Raw genomic sequence first — 25,490 nt, forward strand, 5'->3', positions numbered from 1 at the left:
GATAGAAGGGTAAGCAAGGAGTCACTACAGTTATCAACGAAACAGACCAACTCCTGATTTACAAACCCCACAAATGCCCAACTCCAAATCAGACTTGCAATATGCTTCAGCTTCCTTAGGCTGAACCAGTGTGTTCAGCTCCATGTGGGTTAAGCAACGTGCCCTAACCACACACTCATCCTTTACAGTCCCAGTTTCACTCAGTACACCTCTCCAGTCCAGGGACAGGTCCCTGGAGTGGTGGCATACCAGGAAAGCAGTCATGGACTTGCCAGTATATCCCACGTGACCTGCACAGCACCAAAGCAGCTGCGTCATTCATATGATTTCATGAATAGAAGACATACAAACAAGTACTACTGTATTTATTAGTACGGACACACAATCTGCATATAGGAAACAAAAAATTTGCACGATTCCTCTCTTCCCACATCTAACATCTTGACTATTAACTACTGGATGGCTTTGCAATTTGAAAAGCGTGTTTCAAGCATTCTACTTGCTTTCTCGTTCATTTACAGAAACTATTTGGCCTCTTCCCAGTTCGAAACTATTTTTTAAGACCTGGCCTCCCATGGGAGACATTTAGCAAGCAAGGAGCTAGCGTGGTAGGCTAATAATTCATATGCTGGCTACTGCTCCTACACATGTGGGAGCAGGTTTAATATTGGATCAACTTTCTCTAATACTTACATGTAATACAAAACGAGCAAGGGTGTTATCACACCCTTCTTCTCTGTTTTCATGTCAGGAAAATGGTAGTGGAGAGGAAAACAACTGTTTGGATTCTATTTTTTTTTTAAAACATCCTTAGGATATAGGTTTATCTATCCATACATTTTTTTATAACACTCCAATACATTCTGTAGTTGTCTAATTCACAGTTAGCTGTGTGCTTTACTAACACCAATTCATTAACCCAACTAATTAATAATATTGCCTATTTGCATAACGATTCCTTTGTGGTATCTAGAAAAGCCCTACTCAGACAACACCAATGCTACAGAAAAGACAGTAATATGGTAATTTTCAAACTACTGACAAATAACCAGGAAGTATGCATACAGTTTCATGGCCGAGTGGATGACTACAAAATGAAGGTCTGACATTCTGATTTTACTATATTTTCCTTCTAAATACTTTTTCCTTGTGTAATGAATCCAAGTTTATTCTTAATTCTGTGATATTTTAATGCTCTTTCATTAGCCCCTTCTCAATAAGACAGAGATTTTAAATCAGAGTTTTTCAAGATACCCAAACTTCCTCTTAATTCCACAATTGGTAACTTTTCTGGCTATTTCATTTTGAAGCTTAATTTAAATGTATTGCTAAATTGCTTTACTTACTCTCCACCAACCTTTCTTACATTGAGGAAGTTCACATCCAAAACAAATGGTAGAGGGTAGAGTGTTACACAGTGGTTTTAAGATTTGAGCCTGCTGCAGGACAGAGCAGGAGCTGCACGAGCACGTTAGCAAACCCAGGGAAAGACACCACCCAGTACGGATTTCACAGCCCAGAAGAGCAACCAGGCAGGCAGGGTGTATCCTGCGGGGTTTTCCAAACTTCTTGGGTGGCAAAACTTGCTCTGCTGTTGGATTTACGCTTCATGGAGCAGGCGAGGCAAGCCTTGCTTAGAAGAGCCCTCTTGGCATGCCCACCCGTGCAGGCAGCTGCCTTGGAAGGGCTGCCTTGCTCAGTAAATCATCCAGACAATGGGAACTCATGTTCTGCTACAGTTCATTATTTTCTCCTCACATCTGCTCCATTTCACTGATACGTCTGGTCAATTATCTCCACAGCTAGATTATCTTTATTAAATTATGCAGCTGCTGCAGAGCATGCTGAGAAACACCGACTTTTGATAGAATTTACAGGTTCTTCTCTGGTGACAGAAGGCAGTAGGACACTTTCCCAGTGCTGGGGACTTTTACTTTCAGAAAGCCAGCCAGAAAACCTGCATCAAGGCACACAGCTGTTTTAAGTGCTATAAACTTTTGAACTGGCTTCTTATAACCCTCATGCTTTTCCTTTTAGGAAGTCTGACCTCTAGCACTTCCTAGTGTTGTCTAACTTGTTTACTCAAGTCTTTTTTGCTCACTTTCAGAGGTTCTCCATCAACTCTGAATAACGTCTTGCTTCACACATAAGGTAAACTCTTACTGCATGGTCTCTTCTCCCATTCTGTTTCAACCTCAAGTACGGGAAGGTGGTATTTTCCATCACTTTAAAGCACATTAAAGCTTGCCTGCCCCCCTAACTAGTACTCTCTACGTTTAAAAGATGTACACTGAAGTGAGAATTATCTCATTCAATGTCTGCACCTTGTTTGGTCAGTGCTGGGCATTTTGTGATAGCAGACACATAACTGAGTTGGACAGCAAAGCCCCTTCTCCAAATTTCTTTCATTCAGGTCACTGTTGATGTTTTAGCTTCCAGGTAAAAAGAGCAAAGAAAAAAACATGAAACGGAGCAAACTAACTTTACTGGCACAGTATTTTCCCAGATTGGGTTTTCATTTATGAAGTCAATTAATTACTTCCTGACCATACTTAATGGCCTAAATCATAAGCTACAATCTGGTGCTAAGGTCATTCATTGCTGAGATTTATTTACAATCCAACTGTTTATTCAGGAAGCAAAAACAGTTTCCTGTTTTTGCTTTTTTGAAAGCCAAGCACAACAGTAAGAAAGCCTCAATAGATGCAAAAACTTTTTACCATTTTGCCACTCCAGCAAAGTCAAGAGTTTTTAAATAGGTTTGACATTTCAGATGGGAAATTTCTTAAGTCCTCATGAATATATTATTTCAACCCATGACCTAAGAAATTTCTTTTCATAGGTACTTAAATAGTCTAAACACTACCCACTCTCCACACTGTGACAAGCAATACGGCAGACTCACGTGGGATCCATTTTAAGACAACTACTTCACTTTATATTTTCATATAAAATGTGAAAATAATGAGATTAAAAATAAAAGAGATGTGCTCTTAGTTACTGGGATGTCTCATCGCACAGATGACACACTTTCAGTATTTTTTCAGCATCTCCATGCTTTCAGAAACTCAGATCAAATGACCCTTCCTTTAAATGTGGTATGTTATTTTTGACACTACCTTCTTACTATGCAGAAAACTAACCCCACTAAAAGCAACTGTCTTCACGATTCCTAATCTTTTTCACTTACATTGAGATTATCCTTTCTGATGGATGCACACTGACACCTACTGCTTGGAGCAGAGACAACCCTGAAGGGGATTCTTACAGGCCACATGATTTAGCTCAGTGAATTTGGATGGCTGTGTCACACAGGTTCCCCTACAGAGAAGGGAGATACACCTCAGGGAGCATCAGACCTGCATGGTAACTGGACACCCAGAGCAGGGGCAACCAGTGGCCTGGTATTTACTTTCATCTAGGGCTGATGTGACGCAGGACATGAACATGCATCACACAATGTAACCATGATTTGCAATGGGGCCCAGCATTCCTGTGGGCCTTAGAACCTCTTATGGTATGTCCATAGAGGAAGAAGTGTCCAGCAGGAAGGTGGCCAAACAGATGTGAAATCCAGAACAAAATATTTCAGCTCCTTCAGGAAATTGACCTGATAACAAACAGAGTAAAACATCTTAACCGATACTACAGGTTAAGAATACTTGACTTGCATTATAAAAAAAGAGTTGTCTCAAATAACATCTGTTAAAAGGAGAAACAGTCAGCTGTACTGAATACTGCCAACAGGATGGATATCTGTACTTCTAGGAGAAGAAGTATTAAATCAGGTGAAACTGTCCAATGCCTTGCCCTGCACACATGGGTATTTAATTCAATTTTTGGCATTGCTTGTGATGTCAGCTCTCATCTCAATTTCAGTTTAATGCTCTGCATGTTAGCAAGGAAGCTCCACACTACAAAGCTTTTGCTTTTCCCCCCCGTAATATCACCCTGCCTTATCTCAGGATGTATTCACTGGGAACTCCTCTGAAACCATCTACCTGACTAACCTCAAATCTAAAGCATATACGGTAGCACAAAGCATGTCTATAGATCCTCTGACTTCTAAAAACTCATAGCACTTGTTGAGCAGAATTGTGCTTACAAGGAACTGCCGCTGCCAGATGCTGCTTCATTACCTGAAACTGCAGACTGTTCCTCAGTACTGATTACTCAGTACAGCTGGCATCACAGTCTCATTACAGAATTACACAAGGAGCAGTGCTTTGCACTTTTTAACAATCTCAACTCCATTTACCACAAGGTTTTGTTACAAAAGGTTTTGGAACGTAAACACCCTTCAGGGGAGACTCCCTGGAACAATCAATCACTCAGCAAGATTCTCCTCTTCTTTTACAGTGCAGAAATCTCCTTGCCTGCTACTTAGCATAGCTGAGCCAACAAATTATCTGACCAAGGACTACAGAGAGGGAGAAGATAACCCTGGTCAGCAGTAAGCGAATGGACTCAAATCTCACATCTCTCAAATTAGTCAAGCTGACCTCACCCTTATAACGCCCAACAAAAGAGGCCTTCAGCTACAAATTAATAATTTTCTGCCAAAATTTATTCATAGACTATTTGTACACATTTCCTCTTGCATCAGTATTGTTATTTAACACAAACAATCCTTCCCTTCTGTCTAAAACTCAGAATGAATATGTATCCTCTGGTCTCTTATGGTGACTAAGACCTCCATGCTCTTTTCTCCATCTTATAACAGGGTCTGTCCATTTCTTTAATCATCTTCATAAACCTAATGCCATTGGAACACAAGTTACTGAAGCTGTGCAGGGCCTCACCTGTCTCTTGGACAAAGGTATACTGAAAATAATTCCTTTGTATATCCATTGTCATGTGATTACTTCAACTTGGAAGATTTTCATCCCATGCCTCCCTTCCATCCCTCCATGAACAAGTATGCTCACATCCTTTTCTTCCTTGGCACTTCCAAATGCGAGGAACTCCCCTTTCACGTCAAAGATTTTCATTATTAGTCCTGAGATATATGACATTATTACCTATGTTATTATTTTTATACTATATCTTATATTTGATGCTTATCTTTATATATATATATATATATAAATCACCCTATATAATATCTCACTACCATATATTTTCTCCCAGAAGACACTCCCAACCCATTCATCCATCCTAAATTTCTGCTATAAGCTCAGTTCGTCAACATGATTTGATTTTACTGTGCCAGTGGCTATTAAAGAAAAAAAGTCCATGACATTTAAGGAGCTCCAGCAGCATTCTCCTTGCTCTATATGTCTCACCCCCTCCCTGCCCATCTTTAAGTTCTAGTACTAATGTCCTTTTTTTCCATATTGATGGCATGATATAAAACATTTTGCTGATGCCAGACAGATTAGGTATATTACTTTTCTTCCTCTCTCTGTAAAGTCCTATAAAAATAATTTTGCTGTGTGGTTGCCACCACTCTTTACAAACCTATGTCACATTTTGCCTCATTTACTGCTCACTCTTGTACCGTTAATGACTTCTTATTTCCTTACAAAGCAGCAGTGGTGATAAACTCTATAACTGGTCTTGACTTTCCCAATGTCTAAAGGAAAAAACCCCAACTTAAAAGTTAAGACCTTCAGTATTGACCTTATTGTTAAAAAGACCAGCCAGGGAAATATCTCCATTTCTAGCTGACAAGGTACGGCACTGAATAATCAAGTCTCTGGTTTGATTCTCCCAAAACTGGTCTATGGGGGTGTGCTAGTTTTGGCTGGAGAAGAGTTAATTTTCTTCACTGTGGCTGATACAGGGCTGTGTTTTGGATTTGTGCTGGACACGGGGTTGATAATACAGAGATGTTTTGGTTTTTGCTGAGCAGGGCTTATGCAGACCCAAGGCCTTTCCCACTTTTTGTACCACCACGCTGGCAAGGAAGTTGGGGGTGCACAAGAGGCTGGGAGGAGACACAGTCAGGATAGGTCACCCAAACTGACCAAAGGGATATTCCATACACTGCAACATCATGCTTTGCATTTAAAGTGGGGGGAAGATGGAAGAAGTGGGGGACACTTGGAGTGATGGCGTTTGTCTTCCCAAGTAACCGTTACATGTGTTGGGCCCTGCTCTCCTGGAGATGGCTGAACACCTGCCTGCCCATGGAAGCAGTGAATTGATTCCTAGGTTTGCTTTGGTTGTGTGAATGGCTTTTTCCTATTAAACTGTCTTTATCTCAACCCACAAGTTTTCTAGCTTTTACCATTCCAATTATCTCCCCAGTCCCTCTGGTGCAGGAGTAAGCGAGCGACTGGTTGCTGGCTGGGGTTAAACCATGACGGAGGGACACAATGCTCCTTCAGTCTGGCAAAGCCAAGTATCATGCAGTGTTTGGAAGCTAAAGAGCTCTTGTTCCCACTTATTTAACTTGTATAATTATCTATATGGAAATACTGCATAAACACAGCAGTGGCTGCTCTGTACCTAAACATTCATGATTCACTTCAAGGATTACTTGAACAGTATTTCAAATTTTATAAATGTGGCTGGTAGTAAGAGAAATATATTTGACCATCAGACAGCTAAAGGAAACAGTCTCCCCTTCCTTGCCCATGGTGGGAAACACAATTCCTACATATGTCATGCACAGTTCTGGGGCAGCAATTAGAACAGTCAAAGTTGCACTGAAAATTGGCCACCCACTCAAGTTCTCAGTTGTTGAAGCACCATGATTTGCCCAGCCAGCACCAGCTCTCCTGCCAAATTAACTGCACTTGGCAACTGACCGCAGGAGGACACATTTCTGATGTGTGATAAATAGAAGCAAGACTTACAAGCTGTTCGCTTTATTTACAAGTAACTGTATCCCAGCAACATTACAAAAGACACAAGCTTGGCATGAAGCCTTTGTCTCAAGGTATGCTGCTCCCTCTCTGCTCCTACAAGCCATTCCTTCACTTCCCAACTATATGCTTATTCCTGACTGTTTCCTTCCTATTTGCAAGACAGATTCCCATGGAAAGCCACACCTTCATTGCAATGGACACAATCTTTCTTCCCCACCCTAATATCACAGAATATGTAGAGTTGGAAGTGACCCACAATTATCATCAAGTCCAACTCTTAGCCCTGCACAGGACCATTCCCAAGAATCCCACCATGTGCCTGAAAGCATTGTCCAAATGCTTCTTGAACTGTCAGGCTTGGTGCTGTGACCACTTCTCTGGGGAGCCTATTCCAGTGCCCAATCACCCTCTGGGTGAAGAACCTTTTTCTAATATCCAACCTAAATCTCCCCTGACACAACTTCAGGCCATTCCCTCCTGTCCTGGCACTGGTCATCAGAGACAAGAAATCAGTGTCTGCCCCTCCTCTTCCCCTCATGAGGAAGTTGTAGACTGCAATGAGATCTCCCCTCAGTCTCCTCTTCTACAGGACGAACAGCCACTCCTCATACAGCTTCCCCTCAAGGCCCTTCACCATCTTCACTGCCCTCCTTTGGACACTCTCCAATAGCTTAATATCTTTCTTATATTGTGGTGCCCAAATCTGCACACAATATTCAAGGTGAGGTCGCACCAGTGCAGAGCAGAGCGGGACAATCCCCTCCCTTGACTGGCTGGTAAAGCTTTGCCTGATGGCCACATTTCTATTTAAAATGTTCAAACTTGCTTTCAGGAATGTCCTGCTTTGATGTCAGTTTTGTCAGGTTCACCCCTGGCTCCCTATCTCCTTGACAATCTTGACAAAGTCAGCTGAAGACAATCTCCTTCATGCATAATTTTTCCATAATCCAGGAAAGGGCTTGGAAGGACAGTTTTAAGCAGTAAGATAGATGGAAACATAATGAAAGCCTAAAATGATCTGAAGGTCACATTTAGCCAAAAAGAAAGAGGAGGGCCATTTTCAATGGAAAGACAGGATGAAGATTTAAACTAGGGAAAACTTGAGACAGGGGAATGTATGTATGCAGCTACAAAATAATCTCACAATGGAAAAGGCAGAACCTCCTCAGACAGTTCAGAGCTTTTGAGGCCCAGACTGGGCAACATCTTCACAAACACACTCCAGGGAATGATGGTGTATCAATAGGAAGGCAGACAAGATCATGCAACCAGGCTAGTCCATGAACAGTTCACTGACACACATTTCTGCACAGTATGCATTAAATGCAGTGTTTCTATAGTTTGTTAAAAAAATCTCTAAGAAAAAACCCAAGCTACAAAGATAAATAGGAATATATACAAGAGAATTAACAAATTTCAGAGATCGCTGTAAGAATTCTAATTATCACTGCTCTCACATAAAGCACCACTGGGATTTCTTTTTATTTGTTTAAACTCTGCAGAGATCAAAGAACCCAATTATAATATCTGGCCCTTCCTCCTCTGCAGCCTTTCACTGTTATAATTGCCCTGGCTCCCGTTCTTCCACTAAGTATAAATGAAAGCACTGGAATTGAGCCTGCTACTGAAGCAAGCAGAGCAAACTTTCACTGATGTCAACAGAATTAGACCATTTTTACAAGCAGTGACTTTGCCCTCCAGTTGGCAAAACAAGAAACACAATTTGTTCAAATGCAGCGTGAGCACCATTCCCTCCAGGGAGGCTTGCTGGGGACCCAGGCACTCTCCTGCTCTTCTAGGCTGCAGCAGAGAAGCAGTTGCTGTATGGGCTGCTGACTCACCATCTGGTTCCTGATTTCTTTCTGAGCAGCACATGCTGTGAGTTCCTCAAAGCTTGTGGCAAAAATCTCTCCTGTGCCTGCAGATTATAAACTACTCAAGACAGGCACCTAAGCTACATAACAAATCAAAGAAAAGAGGAAACCCATGTCCATCTTCTAATTAAGAGTTTAAAGCCCAGGTCTATTCTGTAAATACAAAAAAATCACAACAGAGTTTGTATCTTCAAAGACTTATCTCACTAACTGAGCAATAATTACAAATGTAACATTAATCTTCACTTTGATTACAGTTTTTCAGCATTTCTGGCACCCCTCCCCACATTTAATTCCAATAACGAGTCAAGCCCGCACAGAAAAATAAATTTAAACAACTGAGTAAATACCTCACATAGAAGGGTGACATAGGCCGCTCATCTTCTTGGGAGCTAAAAATAAAACATATTTTTTAAGGTTAGTATGCAGTTCTGTCTTGTATGTGCAGTTCAAGATACTCACTCTTAACAAGCAGAGATAACAAAAGTGAAACCTGCTACAGAGGTAACACATCTACTTTGTCTCCTGGTTTTACACATGGAAGAAACCTTTAAGTTACATTCCTTAAATCCTAGCAACCTAACTCACATCTCAGTGTCCACAAATGTGGTGTAACAGATCTCCTGCTAGACAGCCAGAAGTCATTCAGACTCTGCAGCAGTGCAAGGACTATTCCCATAGCAACAATAAAGCATTTTTTGCCAGCAAAACCAAGAGAACCCTTTGCTGCCTGCTGTTCCAGAATTAAACAATCTGCCTATTAAAGCCAAATTTGAGAAAAAACCACAAATGACATCTTGAGTAACCACAGAAATGGCCATAGGTGTATGCACGAGGCTACAATTTCCCCAGTTTTACTGCTCCTGTGGAAAGCGTATTTGACTATGCCAAAATTTCTGTAGGCTTGAGATCAGGGACTGCCATCGGCTGGCATGGAGGTCCCCTGACAAAATGGTGTTTTAGTTGTCAGCTGGCCTGAACAGCCCTGATCCAGCTCAGCCTGCCTGTGCTGGCACAAACCTAAGAACGAGCTGCTGGGACTCTGAAGCTTAAAGGTGTGGTGGACTGATGGCTTAAGTCAATGTAAGACCATGCCGCTGTACGAAGGGGTTGAAACAAATTTCACCTACTCATTCCAAACTGAGAAACGGTCAGTTTTGCAGGGTATTTAAGACTTCTAACTCTCCAGAACAGGAAACCTGGCTTCCTCCAAGCACACAGGATATGCCACTGAGGTCAGCAGCTTGAGCAAGCTGCAGTCAGCCACTGCCGTGGGAGCACTGAACGCCGCTGTTGCGCCCAGAGCTGGCCAGCACGCAGAGCAGAGCAGTGCAGTGCAGTGCAGGGGGACAGTGCCTGCCTGTGAACTGAGGTCAACATCACCTGAACAGTCTTTGTGAGAAACTGCTATGGCTTTGAGAGTGCCTAGAAAAAGTGGATGGAAACATGGAAGTGCCTATTATTGCCCTTCCCAGAAGACGACCTGCAAAAAAGGCACCTCTGCCAGGTACAGGCTCCCTCCCTGGACGGCATCCACAGTCTCCCAGCATGCATGCATGTTATCACTTTATTTAGCACTTACAGAACATATATTTTTGTAAGTGTAAAGAAGCTACTTTAAATTCACAAAGCTGCTGGTGAAGTTTTTTGCTATGTTCAGTTCATTGTGTTAGTAGCTGTACTTGCATCTCAATGCAAACAAGTCCCAGTGTTGGACAGAAAACATGAAAAATGTTTTCTCACACAGAGGAAAGTTCACAGCACCATCAAGATTTCTGTTCATCAATGCAACTTCAAATGCCAACACCAAATGCTGCTTTATGTACAAGTGGCAGTTGTCAAAGCCACATCAAACATGCCTTCTCTTCTATCATAAAACCCCTTCCTTATCTCAGGATTTGTAATTACTTTCCAAGTCGCTGAAGCACAATGATACTGCAAAAGTCCAAATAGCTTCTTTACATTCATGCTCCCAATATTTGCTTTGACAGATCAGATGGAAAAGCAGTATTTAGCAGGGACTCTGAAACTTCTTGCATTTCCTTCCTGTTCTTCCACAGCAAGTACAACTGCTGCTCTGTAAGTTCAAGAAAGCTTTATATCTGTACAAAAAAAAAAATCAATATCCACCCATACAAAGTAAGAGAGGAGAAACAAATATTTAAAGAACATTAGCTGGGAATGGCAGACAAAACAGCTCTTACCAAGTACCAGCTTCATTCAGATCATCACGTCTCAGAATTTCCCAGCTGGTAATAATTGTAGCTGTGCATAACCTTTTACTAAATAATGGTTTATAGTTTTACACATGCAGCACTGATCAGCAGCTGAATCTGGGATGAATACTTCCAAGTTAATTAGTATGAAATCCAGACTTCTGAGAAAACCATAAAAATCTTCTAAGAAGATCTCCTGCATCTGAGTAAAGCATATTACCCATTTCCCCACTAAACCATTAAAAACAACATATCCCAAACATCTTTCCCCAACTTCATGCACCTTAGCCAACTCATTAGTGTAAGCTGGAAGATATGAGCTGTCTAAATTGCAAACAGATTTAAAGCAGTTATTCCACACAATTCATAATCTCTCAAATTAGATGCGAGACTACCAAATCCTACTCCAATCACTTATCACACAAAGATTCTGTTTTGATTATAACACTTTATGAAATAATGGATTAATCCAACTGAGAGGTAATAAACTGATGCACTTAAACACACAAGCACAGCTTAGTTTAATGAAAGAAATGGAAATTGTGTGCAAGAAGTTTTAAACCTGTATATACCTAACCACATGGTTTCAGACAGAGAAGTGACAGGCAAGCAAGCAAAAATGTACAAGACATAATCATAAATGATCACCAGTTGATATTACACAATAAACAGGCTAGAAATTGCTTTAAAACCTTCCACACAGCACCCTTCGTCACTATAACTCACACTATGCTGATTAGAAAACAACTGCTCACTTGTTTTTAAAACAAGCCCCTTGAACTGAAGGGCTTACTAGTATTGCTAGGAACCCGTGTCTACCAGGTATCCTTTCAAAGGAAAATGCTAGAAGTCGCTAAGATATGTTTAACACTTAACTGCACTGTACTGTACCTGGATTGCATAATTTCTCTTTGGTTAAAGGGATGTATAACCCTTCCAGAAAGAAGGAAAAGCTTAATACCTGGCACACTGACTGGGCAAACCAAGTCAGATTCCCACAGTATGGACAGGACAAGTCATTCTGATGAGCAGCTCTTACATAGTTTAAATTTCTACCTTGCCCAGCAAAGAATTTACCCATTAGACAAACAGGTTTAGCAGTAGATTTAAGTTTTGGGGTTTTTTGTTTGGTTGGTTGTTTTTTATCCTCAAAGTTTGTCTAGCTTTACCCATGCTTTATGATGAGAAGGCACTAAAAGTATGAAATAACTTTAAAAAAAACCCAGTTATTTATTCAGCTATCCCTGATTACCTGGCCAAGTAAGTGAGTGCAAAATACAGCAGTCTCTTTTAACTCAGGCATATAAATAGTTCCCCTAAATCAAGGGAATAAACCGAAATTAATTGCTTCCATGAAATACTTGGGAGATTACCTAACTGAAGCATTCTTGCTAAAAACCAAAACAAATACCAGCCAAACTAAAAACAAACAAACAAAACCAAACAAATAAACTTGTTCTGTTTATTTCAGAGCTAAAGAAGTAATACTGTTATGTTTGTGACCTCCACTGAGCTAGCAAAACAGTTTGTCAGACTGGAAGAACACCAGTTTAGCCCATCAGTTAGTTTAGCACATTTTGGGATTTTCAGGCACATGTATTTTACAGCATTTACACAACTCATCCTTTCTGTCTCTGAGAAAGGAAATAGAAAAGCCTGGGTGAAGTCTAACTGTTAAACGATAAATTTCCATCACAGAAGAGCAGTTACCTTTTTTTGCCTCCCTCTTTTGCAACAGGAATGTTACAGTCAACTGTTCACCCCTCACATCCTTAAACATACAATAATGGCCATTTTTTTTTCTTTTGCTGATGGTGTCATAGAACCACAGAAGTGTTGAGCGTGAAAAAAACCTCTAAGATTATCAAGTTCAACCATTAAATCAACTTGCCCTTCAGGAAGAACAAGGGAGCTGCTGAGCCTATTGCAGAACACCCACTTAGACAGAAAGTTCCTAATTTATTTACACATACATGGGCTACCCCCTGTCTGAGCCCTCTCCTCAACAGCCTGAGCTCTCAGCCCAAGTCAGAGGGTGGCTCAGGGTCCTTCCTCCTTGTTTTATTTGCACTTAACTATCAGCAGTTCTTCTGTCTTGGCTTCCTGGCACTGGAGCCTCCATTGCAAATCCACTGCTGCTTTCCTATTCCACATCTCTTTTCAAAAGATAAATGGGACATGTAGTGGATGAAATTAAATTAATACACTGTGTTGCTGGTTTGGAGGTTTGTGAGTTCTCTTTATAATCATGAAAATGTACTTTGACTGAAGTGTCAACATTCTACACCAGAAATGAAAGGCCTAGAGACTGTCAGGGTCTTGCTGCTCAGCCAAGGTCATGTTTTCCTAGTGCCTTGCCATAGACTTTATTTGTTCTGACCTCAAAAGTTAGATAAGGAAACAGCTCACTTTCAATTCCACCACGGATATTCTGGACTTCAAAAGAAATTAATTGCTTGTTTAGTGAGAATACTTCTTTCAGGCAAGGCAATAGCTGCTTTTAATTTTAATGCAATCAAACCAAAAGGCATTGAAAAGTCAGTGTCAAATTACTAATGATATCAAAAGTTAACGCAGCTTTTGAAGGCAGGAGAAGGAAGGTTCAAGCTTGAGTCTCCTCTTGTTTTCTTCTCATCATTCAGAACCACCGTGCCTTCTTGGATTAACAGACATGCAATTTTTGCATTTACAGAGGATATTAACATTATGGTTTATTTACTTGTTCCGACATTCAACACTAAGAACACTAAAAACAGCTTCAAGGAAACGCTGATTTTCAGGCCACAGTAGTGCTTTTTGCTGAATGTTTCGTCTTAATCACAAGTTTTTCAGCACTTCTTCACCCCCTTAAGTCAATTCCTCATAAAAGTTATTTCAATCTTGCAAAAAATGCAAGATTGAAACAGCTCATGAAAATTTATTGCATACTTATTTTCTCAATAGAGCAATTTACTCATAGCTTGTGCTTCGCAGCAGTGGGTAAAAGGCAATGTTTTTGCCAAGGAGAAATATCAGGCAACATAAGCTTTTTCCTTCAACAAACTTCCTTCAAATAAATATTGAGGTACATTATGCAAAAGAAGGAAGAATAATGCCACCCTCGATGCAAGACTAACGGTAAATTTCATCTAACATAACAGTGTGGTGATATAATGGTCAACATTAAAGTCAGCACCTACCATCAATTACTGAGCAATACCACCCTTACTCTATACACCTAAAGAAGGGGGAGGGAAGAATGCCCTATATGCACTATTTAAGAAACAAATGCTTAACAGCTATTTCTCTGTGAGTTATTTCCATGAAAACATTTTTATTTTCCCTGAAGAGTAACTTTTATAAATCAAAACCATAACATGTTGTTCCAGATATTTATCCAGTCTTCACAACAGTTATGCTTATACCTAACCATGCATAATACTGAAACTTAAATAAGCTACTCAGCCAACGAGTGGCATGTCAAAATATGAGGCTGACAACCCAGCTTCTTTATTCTGAACTCACATATTCCGCAAAACATCTCCAATGAATTGGGTGGGAGTGGATTGGTATTGGTTTAAATATTAATCTCCAAAGGATCTCACCATCTTCCCCAAAGCTGTTTCTTCAGCAGTGTTTTTCCTAAAGTCTCTCAACTAAATTACATCTTAAGCATGTGAGATCCCAGTGGGCAGCAACATAACTGCAGAGTTGAAGAAAGAGACTTTTTGAGGAAGAGTTCCCCATTTGCCTTCCAAAACAGAAGCTTCTGCTTCTTGTTTTCTCTGGCACTCAAAATACCTGTATTACTACTCCACAGAGACAAGCTGAGGTAAATATGAACAATCACTTTGTCACGTCTGAGGAGCACTTATTACTTCTTGTTCTATTTGCCACAGTCACGATTAAGGCACAAGGACCCAAGCCCAGAGTAGGAGGTTTTTAATTCTAGGAAACACTATCATAGAGCACAGCCAAACATAATGAGAATATAGTGCATTATCCACAGGCATAACTGCGCCAGCTGTGCGTGAGGGGGCACTGAGATTGAGGCACCTTACCTGAACAGGAAAAAAAACTACACTGAAGACTTTTTGCACACCTCCTCCCACTTCAAAGCAACATCAGGGATCAGGGAGTACAGGCTACCCCATAGCAAGGTGCAATAAGCAGAACTTGTTGCTAATTAAATGCCCCTGTGAGCAAGAGGCTGATTTTCCATTTTATATTACATATCTGAATATCCCAGAACCCTTGACAGCATAATTTTGTATAATGATTTTCTACCTACTATCCCCCTAGATTGCAAATATGTTTATCTTTTATAAAATGACATCAATGTTAAACAGCTTGCTTTTGTTGTTTTACTTCTTAAACTACTTGGGTCTTATTATGAAAGACAGGGCCATGTCTTTCCTTCTACTTGTGGTTTGGCAATAGCCCTAACTGGGTTAAAACTAAAAAACGGGTCAGAAAGAGGCGGAATGAATGTACCAGCCAAAGTCTCACCTCATCTCAGAATTTAACAGTGTAAAGTTGCATAACACACACACATACCTGTTGCATTATAATGGTGAAGAACTGTTACTAGGTAACCAGTGATTTCAGTTTCAGATTGTTTGTTAAAAGCTTGCACACTTCAAATAAAGGTATCTCAGAGCCCAGCTTTTAGGTAAATATTTATACTTTTTTGCTTAATCAGGTGGACACCCCAGAAGCAAACACCACAGAAAAATTCCATCTCACTTTCCTCTTTTACTCAGAGCCCCTCACCCTCAGTTGTACTCAGGAACGGTTTTCCATAGGCTCCTACACTCACCATGTCACAGCTGAGACAAGATAAGGCACCCAGCTGTGGGCCAAATCTGAGCTTGGAAGGCAAAAAAATTCACATAAAATTCACATAGCATTTTGTAATAAGCTATGACTTGTGGAAGATGAGAACCAGAGGTCTGAATTTCTCTTCATTCTTCCACCAGAAGAAAAAACACCCAAACTCAAAGCAAACAAAGAAAAAGTTAGATACAAGTTCTCAGAGAGCGTACCTCACATACATATTCCAGAACGTACTTCGTTAGGGCTTGTCAAGCCCTCCCAGTATCTTGGATAGAAAGTGATAACAAAGTCCAAAGGATCAGACATATTTACAGTACAACTTTACACACAGATGCTCACTAACGTGTTAAAGATAACACAGCAGCCATTCAAAAGAAAAAAGAATAAAGTGTGTTGGAATACAAATGGTGTTCTTGGGCTAAAATACTGGGTATTTGTGAAGCAAACCAACCAATAAGGTAAATCAAACAATCTTGATGATGACTGCGAGACAGCCCATACAGACAACTGCTATGAAGAGATTAGAAACCCATCAGTCATATTCCCTACTGCTATCAGATGCACTTTCTAAAAATACTTGTGATGGCTTCACTCTTCTACTACCTTGACTTGTTTCAGCAAAGTGCAAAACAACAGAGGCCACTGATCCCAAAGTCCAAGTGTGTACCTGCCTTTCTTATCTCCTACAGCAACCAGCAGATACGATTGGCAAAGGCAACCACAGGCACAGCTGTTGTTAAATCTGCAATAGACTGAGCTAGAATAGATGAATTAACACGTATTAACAGCATTAGTAATGGTCTAACTAGGAATCTAAGACATTAAAGTAAGCTAATGCTATTCAGAAGAGATGTTAGCCTATTAGCAATGGAAGAGACAATTACTGGGGGATAAGTTGTTGGAAAATCAGTAATGCAACCCATGTGATATTTACTGGTGCCTTCTATGGTGCTCGGGCAATATAGTACCTATTGCAGTGGAGGTTCAACACATTTGGCCTGCCACCTCTTCCTATGCAATGAAACATAACCCTGCCATCTCCATCCCTCACAGCAGGCCACCATAACCCATCATGTGTCATTCCACAAATATCTATATATAGAATAAAATTATACCATACAGTACATATGGCTCTATGCAAGCACATTATATGATTTTCAGGAAGACAGACTCACAGCTTACGGATACCTTGGTAGATATGATATTTTGCCACTCTACTGACAAATGCTATTTACATATCACAGCTTCTTAGACAGAGCCCTTCTCCCTCTCCCAAGTTTTACACATCAGCTACACATCTGTAGTGCTTCCACACAGGAGGTTCCCACGGCAGGCACTGCGTGGCCAGCCTGTGGTCCAAAGACAGCTGCAGGAGAGGGGCAGGTGGGAGTTCACTTACGCAGGAAGGGAACCAAGTGTGATTATTGCTGGCAGCTCATTCCCTGTCTTGAGAGGGAAAGATGGAGTCTTTTAGCTTGGGAAGTGCCCTAAGATGCAGCACCTGAAGGGTGGCACTAGTCTGACTTAAACCCAGCAACAGGAGCCTTGCACTGCAATTTGTCCATGCCTCAGCTGGAACAGCAACATTAGCCTGTCCACCTCATGGGAACTACAAGCATAGTGTGTAACCAGCAACCCATGCTGGTTACTAACCACTAATAGGCATCACTTTTCCTGAAGCTTGCAAAAAATGCTCAAAGCCAGCAAGACCCTCTTCTGCAGCAAAACTCTGCACTAAGAAGGGAGGAAACAACACTACAGGGAGAAGAATAGGGGAAAATAAAGGTGCACCCTGGAGAACACCACTGTAAACGGATCTGGCATTCTGTGCTTATCTGCCCCTAGGTCCAAAGAAAATTAGGTGTTTAAAGTACCATATACACAACCTAAAAATAGATCAGGGAGATGGAAAAGGAACCAGAATTTTGTGAATAATTTTTAACTGCAAAACTCAAACAATTCTGTACCATATTCAAGGTTTAATGGAGTTGGAAAAAATTCTTCACTTTTAAAGTGCAGAATACGTCTATAACCGATGAAGACTTAGCGCTTGCAACAACAAAAACAAAGAGTCTAATTAGAGCCAGCCTGTGAAACCTATCTTCCCCTGGGGTGAAGAGTCAAGAGCACAATAATAACCACTTGTTCCGACCGCTGCTAGGACAGTAAGATCCTCGGGAACACAAAAAGGTTAAAAATATTATGTGAGACTGGTCCTTCAAATAGAAACTATGCACCATGACTACTTGAAGACATTCAAACCACATTTCTGTTTCTCTGCAGTCATCAACATGGACCCCCATGACTGCATTACTGCAACAAATCTACCTGCAGAGGACCTTGCACTTTACCAAGACAGTAACAGTTTGGGCAGCAATTTCAGTTACTATTTTATTGTGTTCAAGTAAAAGCAGCAACTCCGCAGGTTTGGCTGAAAGAGCTCCACCACAGGGCTGAAACAGCACGGTAAATTTCTTATTTACTGTTTTGCAGATTACCAAAAGACTGACATTCATCCCACTCAAATATGGCTAGGGGAGGTATGGACCGCTTAATTTTGAGAACTGAAAGAGCAGTAAAAATAATAAAAAAAAAAATTAATGACTCAGTAAAAGGGCTGTGTACATTCCTCCCCGCAGTGGGTCTGTGACCTGCCGTTTCAGAAGCTTGACTGAAGTTGCCCCTGCCATATTGTGGCAGGAGCACATGCCAGCACAGGTACGCACTCACAGCTGGTGCTGAACTGAGGTGTGTGTCAGCACCCTGGAAACAAACCAGCCCTTTTCCTCCGAAAACTAAACCTCTCGCCCATGCTGTGTGCGAGCTGACAGCTGTGGGTGGGTGTGCGCAGGGACAAGCCCGGCCACGCTCCCTTTACCGCAGTACAGCCCCCGCTACAGGGAGGTGGCGGGAGGCACAGGTTTGCCCGGGCACAGGGAGCCGGCAGACCCCCAGGGCTGGCAGGGAGAGGATGGCCCCCAAATCCCTATAAACCCCTGAGCAACTCCCGCCCCGCGGCAGGCTCCCTGCAAAGGGGAGCGCTGTGTGGATTTCGGGGCGCTACATCGAGCCCCCCTCCCCGCACGAGGAATACAAAGACCCCCCAAGCCCCGGAGACAGGCTAATAACCAGACTTGTTGCCCTGCCCCGGTGCCGGGGCAGGTATCCCAGCTCCCAGGTGGGTGTCCCCGCTCCCAGGCGGGGTCGGAGTCCCGGCCCCCCGGTCGGACACGTACCTCTGCAGGGGCATCACTTCGCAAGCCATGCTGGCCATGGAGCCGCTGCTCGCCCGCCGCGCCTCTGGCCGCGCCCGCAGCGCCGCCAGCGCCTCGCCACGGGGAGCGGCCCGGCCCCGGGGAGGGGCGAAGGCGCCGCCACCCCGGGTTGGCGGCTGACGACGACCCGCCCCGCCGCCCAGAGCCCCGGCCCGGGCCCCCCCGCTGCCGCCGAGGAGCTGGGACACCGGCCCCGGCCCCGGCCCCGCTCCCTGCCCTCCCCGCCGCCCTCGGCAGAAGCAGGTTAACCAAAAGCGGTTTATAATGTCCAGTTGGTCCTGGGCCTGCAAGAGATACAGCAACCTGCGGGCTGATGGATACAAGACACCTTTTAACAGAAATACCCCCACAAGGTCTTTTAGTAACCCTTTTAGTTACTATAACCCACTGCCCTTCTTCCTAAACGCCCCCCAGGGTGCAACGTAGGCACCCACGACCTGCCTCCCCACCGTCGCAGCAGCTCTGGCTCCTGTCCGGGGTGGCAGGGTGCTGGCTGTGCCCCCAGACCACCTGAAGCTCCAGGACACCATCGCCGGGCTGCTCTGGCCCTGCAGTAGACACCGAGCCACTGCTGCCTACCCGCACCTTCATTGTCGTGTCTGTCGGGGCTGGCACAACCGCGCCTTTGAACTTGATCCCTTTGTGTTGCAGCAGATACTAATACTACCTGGGTTTGAAAGGTTTGTGCTGTCGCTGGCCAGCGAATTCAGACCCACCGCAAAGAGGAGCATAAGAGAACTCTTCCCTTAACATTTGAACTGAAGAGTGTTGCAGGAGCCGAACTTATTTTTACTGATGTTCCCAGCAGGCCACCCTAAAGCACTCTTGCTTCTACATCTACAGCACCTGACCAAATATTGCTGTGAAACAACAAACCATGTCATTTTGTTTGGTAGAAATTTGGGCTGGGAAAAGTGGTAGCAAAAGAACCCCATACAACAGGTGACCCACACAAATGTGCCGCTTTCTAGGACATAGCAGCCTTGGAAAATGAACAGTACAAAATGCCCAAAGTCTTATCCTGAAATGTTTATTGGCTACTGAAGGAGCATACCCAAGGTTTTACTGTACACCTTTGCACCTCCTCTGACCAGAAGGCCTAAGGAATTGACTCTAATTTGCCGCAACACTGGACAGAAACACTTTTGCTGCTGCCCTGCCTCTGAACAATATTACCACAACAGCATACTTTATGCGATGGGGAAGGGGATGATGCCAAACTGATAAAGGGGCATAAGAGAATGGATTTGTTCTACATTTTAGGTGGTAAAAGCATAATGGCAGATGTCGATCTTCAAAAATTCAAGTCAATATTAGAAGCATCATCACCTTAAAAACCTCAGTGAGGTCTGGCACTGGTTTGGGAGAAAGCTGTGGCAGGAGCTTAGTACCTGTATGTTTAAGACTTTCATGCAGATGTAGGTCATGTAAATTAAACATGAGCCACATCAGCTTTCTGGAGAAGCAGCCAACACTCTCAGGTTAGCAGAGGGTATCAGACATTTCACAGGGATTTCTAACAGATCCTGACCTTTCTCAGCAGGAGGCAGGGACGTTTTCAGTCAAAAACAAGAGCAGCAGGCAGTTGCAGCCTCTGAAGGCAGTGGCATGGCAGAGACACAGAGGTCAATGGAGAAATGGCTTTGCTTCAGTACGCTGAGCTGTTTAATATTTGCTCCGGTCAGCTGGCTGACTGGAAGAAGTGCATTAGTAATGCTTCTGCCCATTGCCTCAGCACAAGCCTGTTCTGCTGTGACACAGCCATGCCAGGCAAAGCACAGGGCTCCCTTTTAGGAAAGTCAGCAATGCTGATAAAGCACTCTGCCATTAGGGATCTCAGCTGCTCTTATCTGTGGCAATTAAATGAATATCTCGATGACTTCCTGTTAAATTAAATGTGCCATACATGGTCTTAAGCAACTAAAACCCTGAGAGAAAGATTCTACTCTGATACATAAAACTACTTCAGTGTAAAACAAAAGAACCTTGTACTGTTTTACAATTTGACAATAAATCAAATTGCATTTCCCTGGCCAGTCTTCTTTTATACACACACAGTTATTCATAGTTTATTACACTTCTATAAACTGAGTGTTATTACCATCAGGATGCCATTAAAAAAAATTAATTTTCCACATTTAACTAAGGATCCATCTACACGGGGAAGGATTCAGGGTTCTCCACAGCAGCTTGCTGAATAAACAGAAGTGGAATAACTCAAATAGCTGCTGTACTCTAAATTTATACACTAGCTATTTTGTCATAACTTCCATGGGACTTGCCCATATAAATAAGCTTAGAAGTGCTAAGCTCCTTGACAAAGAATTCACTAACAAAAAGGGATGCTGTAATAACCAGAAAGATTAATTTATGAATTAGCATTAGTGAAGAAGGTTAGTTTATGGCATCACGCTAAAATCAACCAGATGCCTTGGGAAAACAGTAAAGTCGCAGGGCTCCCTGTGCCATCAACACCTTCAGATCCACCTTCTGTTTCTGTTGTCTTCTTCTGGAGTCCCCTCAACAGGGTATCTACTTCTCCCTCTCCTTCCTCATCTGCCTCTTTAACATTGGCAAAATCATCACGACTAAGAAGAGGTACACTAGCTCACGTTTCCCTGCACCACTGGCATGCAACTTCAGCACCCACTGAAAGAAAGGCGATCAAAACTGAAAAAATGCTAGTTGGTGGTTGCTGGCACTGCTGGTTTCCCTAGGTTTTAATTATTTCCAGAACAGTTGCATATACTGCAACAAAAGATTTTAACATGGAGAAATGTCAAAGAGAGTGAAATTTTAAAAAGTACTTTGGGGCACAGTGCCCAACCATCAGTAAAAGCAGTAGTACTCAAACAGCAGGAAATTTCCCCATGATGCATGGCACCTTAATTCAGTTCACATTGTCTCAATGGGCCTTTTGAATCTCTCATCTGCTAAACGAGCTCACAACTCATTAATTCTTCACCTCTCCAGTTCAGGAGTATGGACCACAAGTGATTTATTTGTGGCACAAAGGAGGCAGACAAAAGCTGCCAGAGAACTGCAGTCTTATCTCCAAACACTTCCACTTCCTTCACACAGATGTTTACCTTTAAGCCAACTTGCTACTTGACAGAGACAGGAATTCCCATGCTTCCCCTGTCCTCTTACACCTTTTTTAACTTGCATAATTCAGGATGGGTTATCCCATATAAAACCTGGGATTATATAACATTTTGTTTTGGATTTCTTTGCACTGGTTCAATTTGTTCTCCCATGTTAAAGACGGAAAACAAAATCTTATCTGCAAGTTCCATACAGTTCTTGCATATCTACTACTCAGAAAGGCCAAACTCACCTGTTGGCAGCAACAATGTACCACAGAGGCCCTTTATGGTACCACCAAACACACATACAGAGGGCGAGGAAAACCCTCCCTCAGGACATGCACAGCATCCTCCCCACTGACTATGAGCTCCTCAGTGTATTGCAAATATTTCAGGAAAACAGAGAGCAAATAACAATAAAAATGATAAAGCCCCTTCAAATACCAACACATACCGCCACACTTCAGCACCTACACCAAGGCAACACCTGGGTTTAAACTATTAGATTTGCAAATTTCTTACTGAGATTCAACAAAGGGAAAAAAATAAATACACTGGATGGAACTAAATACGAATAATCACTTTTCTTCATCAAAGTTTAAAGAATAACCGCATGTTTGGAAAGGAAGTCTCCTGTCAATCATCATTACAGAAGTGCTTTCTTCTCTTTCTTTCCCTTTCATACTTTGCTGCACACCAAGTAATTTTCTCAGCATATAAAGCAACAAAAGAAGAGGATCTGTGAGCAGCATCAGAGGATACAAGTGATCTAGATAATGGATTTTATGAGGATGTGGTTGTGTCTGCCTCCTGAAAAGCAGTTATCCTTTGCTTCACTGCACAGTCATACACAAATTAGATACTATTTTTAAAAGAAAGAGGTCTTGCCTGGTCTGACAAAATCTGAGGGTTTTTAGGATGCTGCTCATTTTATTCCCACAATATTTACTTAGTTATGCAATATTTTCCCTCTGGCAGAAAAATGAAATGCAAAGCAAAGATGTCACAGACTGAAAATTAAAGAATGTTCTTTTCAAAATGCCACCAATAAAAAATTTAAAGTGCCATTATTTATGTACACATACGTGCATTGATACATGCATTGATACATGCATTTTCCTCTTTAGAATATCTGTCCATATGAACATCTGCAATCACAAATGATAAATACCCTGGAAAATTTCCCACGGGTTAGAAGATTTGTGTGCACACATGAAATAAGCAAGTCACGAGTAAACAGAAACCATATTTGGAAACTGTAGCCCTTCATGTCCAAACAAAGCAGACAGACAATTAAATAAGCCCTCTCCAAAAGGGCACAAACAGGAAGAAAGACCAACTAATATATCAAAACCATAATTTAGTGAAAGGGGAGTCCTCAGAAAGGGGGTGAAAGTACTAATGGTGACTTTCCAAAGCTGGTACTCAGCCCTGTTTCACTTAGCAATTTTATCAGTGACAGGAAATGTAAAACTATGCTGGTGGTTCTTTTTGTATGTTGTGTGCAAGCCAGCATTAGAAGTTTCAGTAAAGCCATGTAAGAGCAAAATCTGGGAACTATGTGCAAGATGATGGGTCCTACTGGGGGATACAACATCATGCCAAACCAGCACTTCTATATAAGCTCTGAGTGACTGCGTGGCTGAAGAAATTATCATCGTCTTAGGAGGTATCAACATGGATATTGTGTGGAAAAGGTGTACAATGTTTGTATTTCCTACTGGGGTGGTTGCTACAGAAGACTATGATCAGTTCAGCAATTCCCATTCTCAAGCAACTTGTGAGAAACTGAAGAGTTCTCAGAGACAACCCACAAAGGAAACACAAAAACTAAAACCACATGTTTAGTGTTTTTCAAATAAAAGTCTATGCATGCAGAAAACATTAATATTTGACCTAGAACTCACAAACCGACCAAGACCCAATGGTTGGGAGTCAAAGATAGGCAAATTATGCCTAGAAATGAGACATTTTTAAATGATGAGAATAATTAACTCCTGATGCAATTCATCAAAGATGATGATGAATTTTTAATGATCTTACAACTTAACAGTTGCTTCTGTTTAGGAACACCAAGCCTTAGGTGAACTGCCCAGATAGAATTTACAGAATTTTCTTACTCATTTTCTTAAATGATACTCCTCTTGTCCAAGAGACAAGTAGGTTTTTCTCAGCTGACTTAATTTTATCCCTTTTATTTTTTGCATTGGCATAGAAATGCAAGCCTTGTTGGCATATCCATGGAGAATATACTGGGCTTTTGCACTTCCTGTAATTTAGAGGCCAAATTACCTTTTAAACAAAGCTAATTAAAATCTCTTAAGGAGGAAACATATTCCAGAATTGTTTCTTAAACTTGCTAGAATAAGAGAAAAATAAAGATTAAGCTGAAAGCTTCTCAGAGGCTCAGGTTCTCAGCACTCCTGATCTCAGCCAACAGATAAGCACACTAGTTCATTTCTCATTGCAAGGGACACCCCAAACTCTCTGGAGACCTGGATTGGCTGCTGTGGCTGCTCTTCATTAAGCAGCAGTGTCCTTTGCAAGCAGTGCCACACCCGCCTGTCAGCAGCTTTAACTTATTCCAAAGGACTCTCGCCCCATGGGATAGCCCAGAAATTATTTCTTGGCCTCCATCCTGGAGAAGGGAGAGGATTGGGAGTAGGTTCCTAAAGGGTTTCCTGGGAAAGCAACAAGTGATGAATGGCTGTGACAGCTAATCTGCTGTGGGAACAGGGTAAAGCATGCTGAGTGACAAGGTCACTAGGTTTTTCATTTGCACTAGTTAGTTAAAGTGCCAGAGCATGGGAGAGCAAGCAAACAAGCAGGAGTCTGGTAGGGTGCAAGTTATTTCCAAAGCAGGCTTTCTCCAAAGCTCTGTTAATCTAATGAAATTTCTAAATGTTAATGTCCAGTGAAATTTCTCCCAGTCCTCCAAGCTGTTATTTCTATCAGTCTGCACAAAAACCCTTTAAAAATCCAGCTGTTTCAGACCAATGAAAACATCTGTAATAGAAAACACTAAAGAAAAAGCATTTATTTGCTAGTAAAAAAATTCTAAAAAATTAAAATGAGCCTCTGGTACTTCCTGCATTATTTTTATTTCCTACCAAAAATGTCACTGTTTTCACACTTTCCCATCTTCCAAAAACATCCTTCCAATCCTCTACAAAACTACTATCCTTTGAACTCCATGCCTCTGAACCCTCCCTGTTCCCTGCTTCCTAAAGCGCCTTCAAATGAAATACCTGTAGTTTACCCTTAGTCTTATGAAAAATAAGGATATGAGAAGAGGCTGAGGAAAGTGGAGGAACAGGCCACCCAATTCATGTTTGCTGCACGCAGCTTTCTACAACACTGAAAGATAAACTGCCGTCTGTGTTGGCAAGGGAGGCAGTCTGGCGGAGTT

At 41.9% G+C, this 25,490-nt stretch overlaps 1 protein-coding gene across 11 annotated transcripts in view; it reads right to left on the minus strand.

Moving 5' to 3' along the window:
* Positions 1 to 25,490, minus strand: part of FAM13A (family with sequence similarity 13 member A) — a 139,441-nt gene that overhangs the window by 41,355 nt on the left and 72,596 nt on the right. For 6 of the 11 annotated variants that reach the window (XM_064651901.1, XM_064651898.1, XM_064651899.1 and 3 more), the window contains exon 7: positions 9,040 to 9,081. The exons of 1 other annotated variant lie outside the window; for it this stretch is intronic. In XM_064651901.1, the coding sequence (XP_064507971.1) occupies positions 9,040 to 9,081 (42 nt within the window). Of the gene's footprint in view, positions 1 to 160; positions 404 to 9,039; positions 9,082 to 18,956; positions 19,356 to 25,490 lie in introns of those variants that run through there. 4 more of the 11 variants (XM_064651904.1, XM_064651903.1, XM_064651902.1 and 1 more) reach the window with 4 other exon arrangements.

The sequence above is a fragment of the Pseudopipra pipra genome, chromosome 4, assembly GCF_036250125.1.
Source record: "Pseudopipra pipra isolate bDixPip1 chromosome 4, bDixPip1.hap1, whole genome shotgun sequence".
Classification (NCBI taxonomy): domain Eukaryota; kingdom Metazoa; phylum Chordata; class Aves; order Passeriformes; family Pipridae; genus Pseudopipra; species Pseudopipra pipra.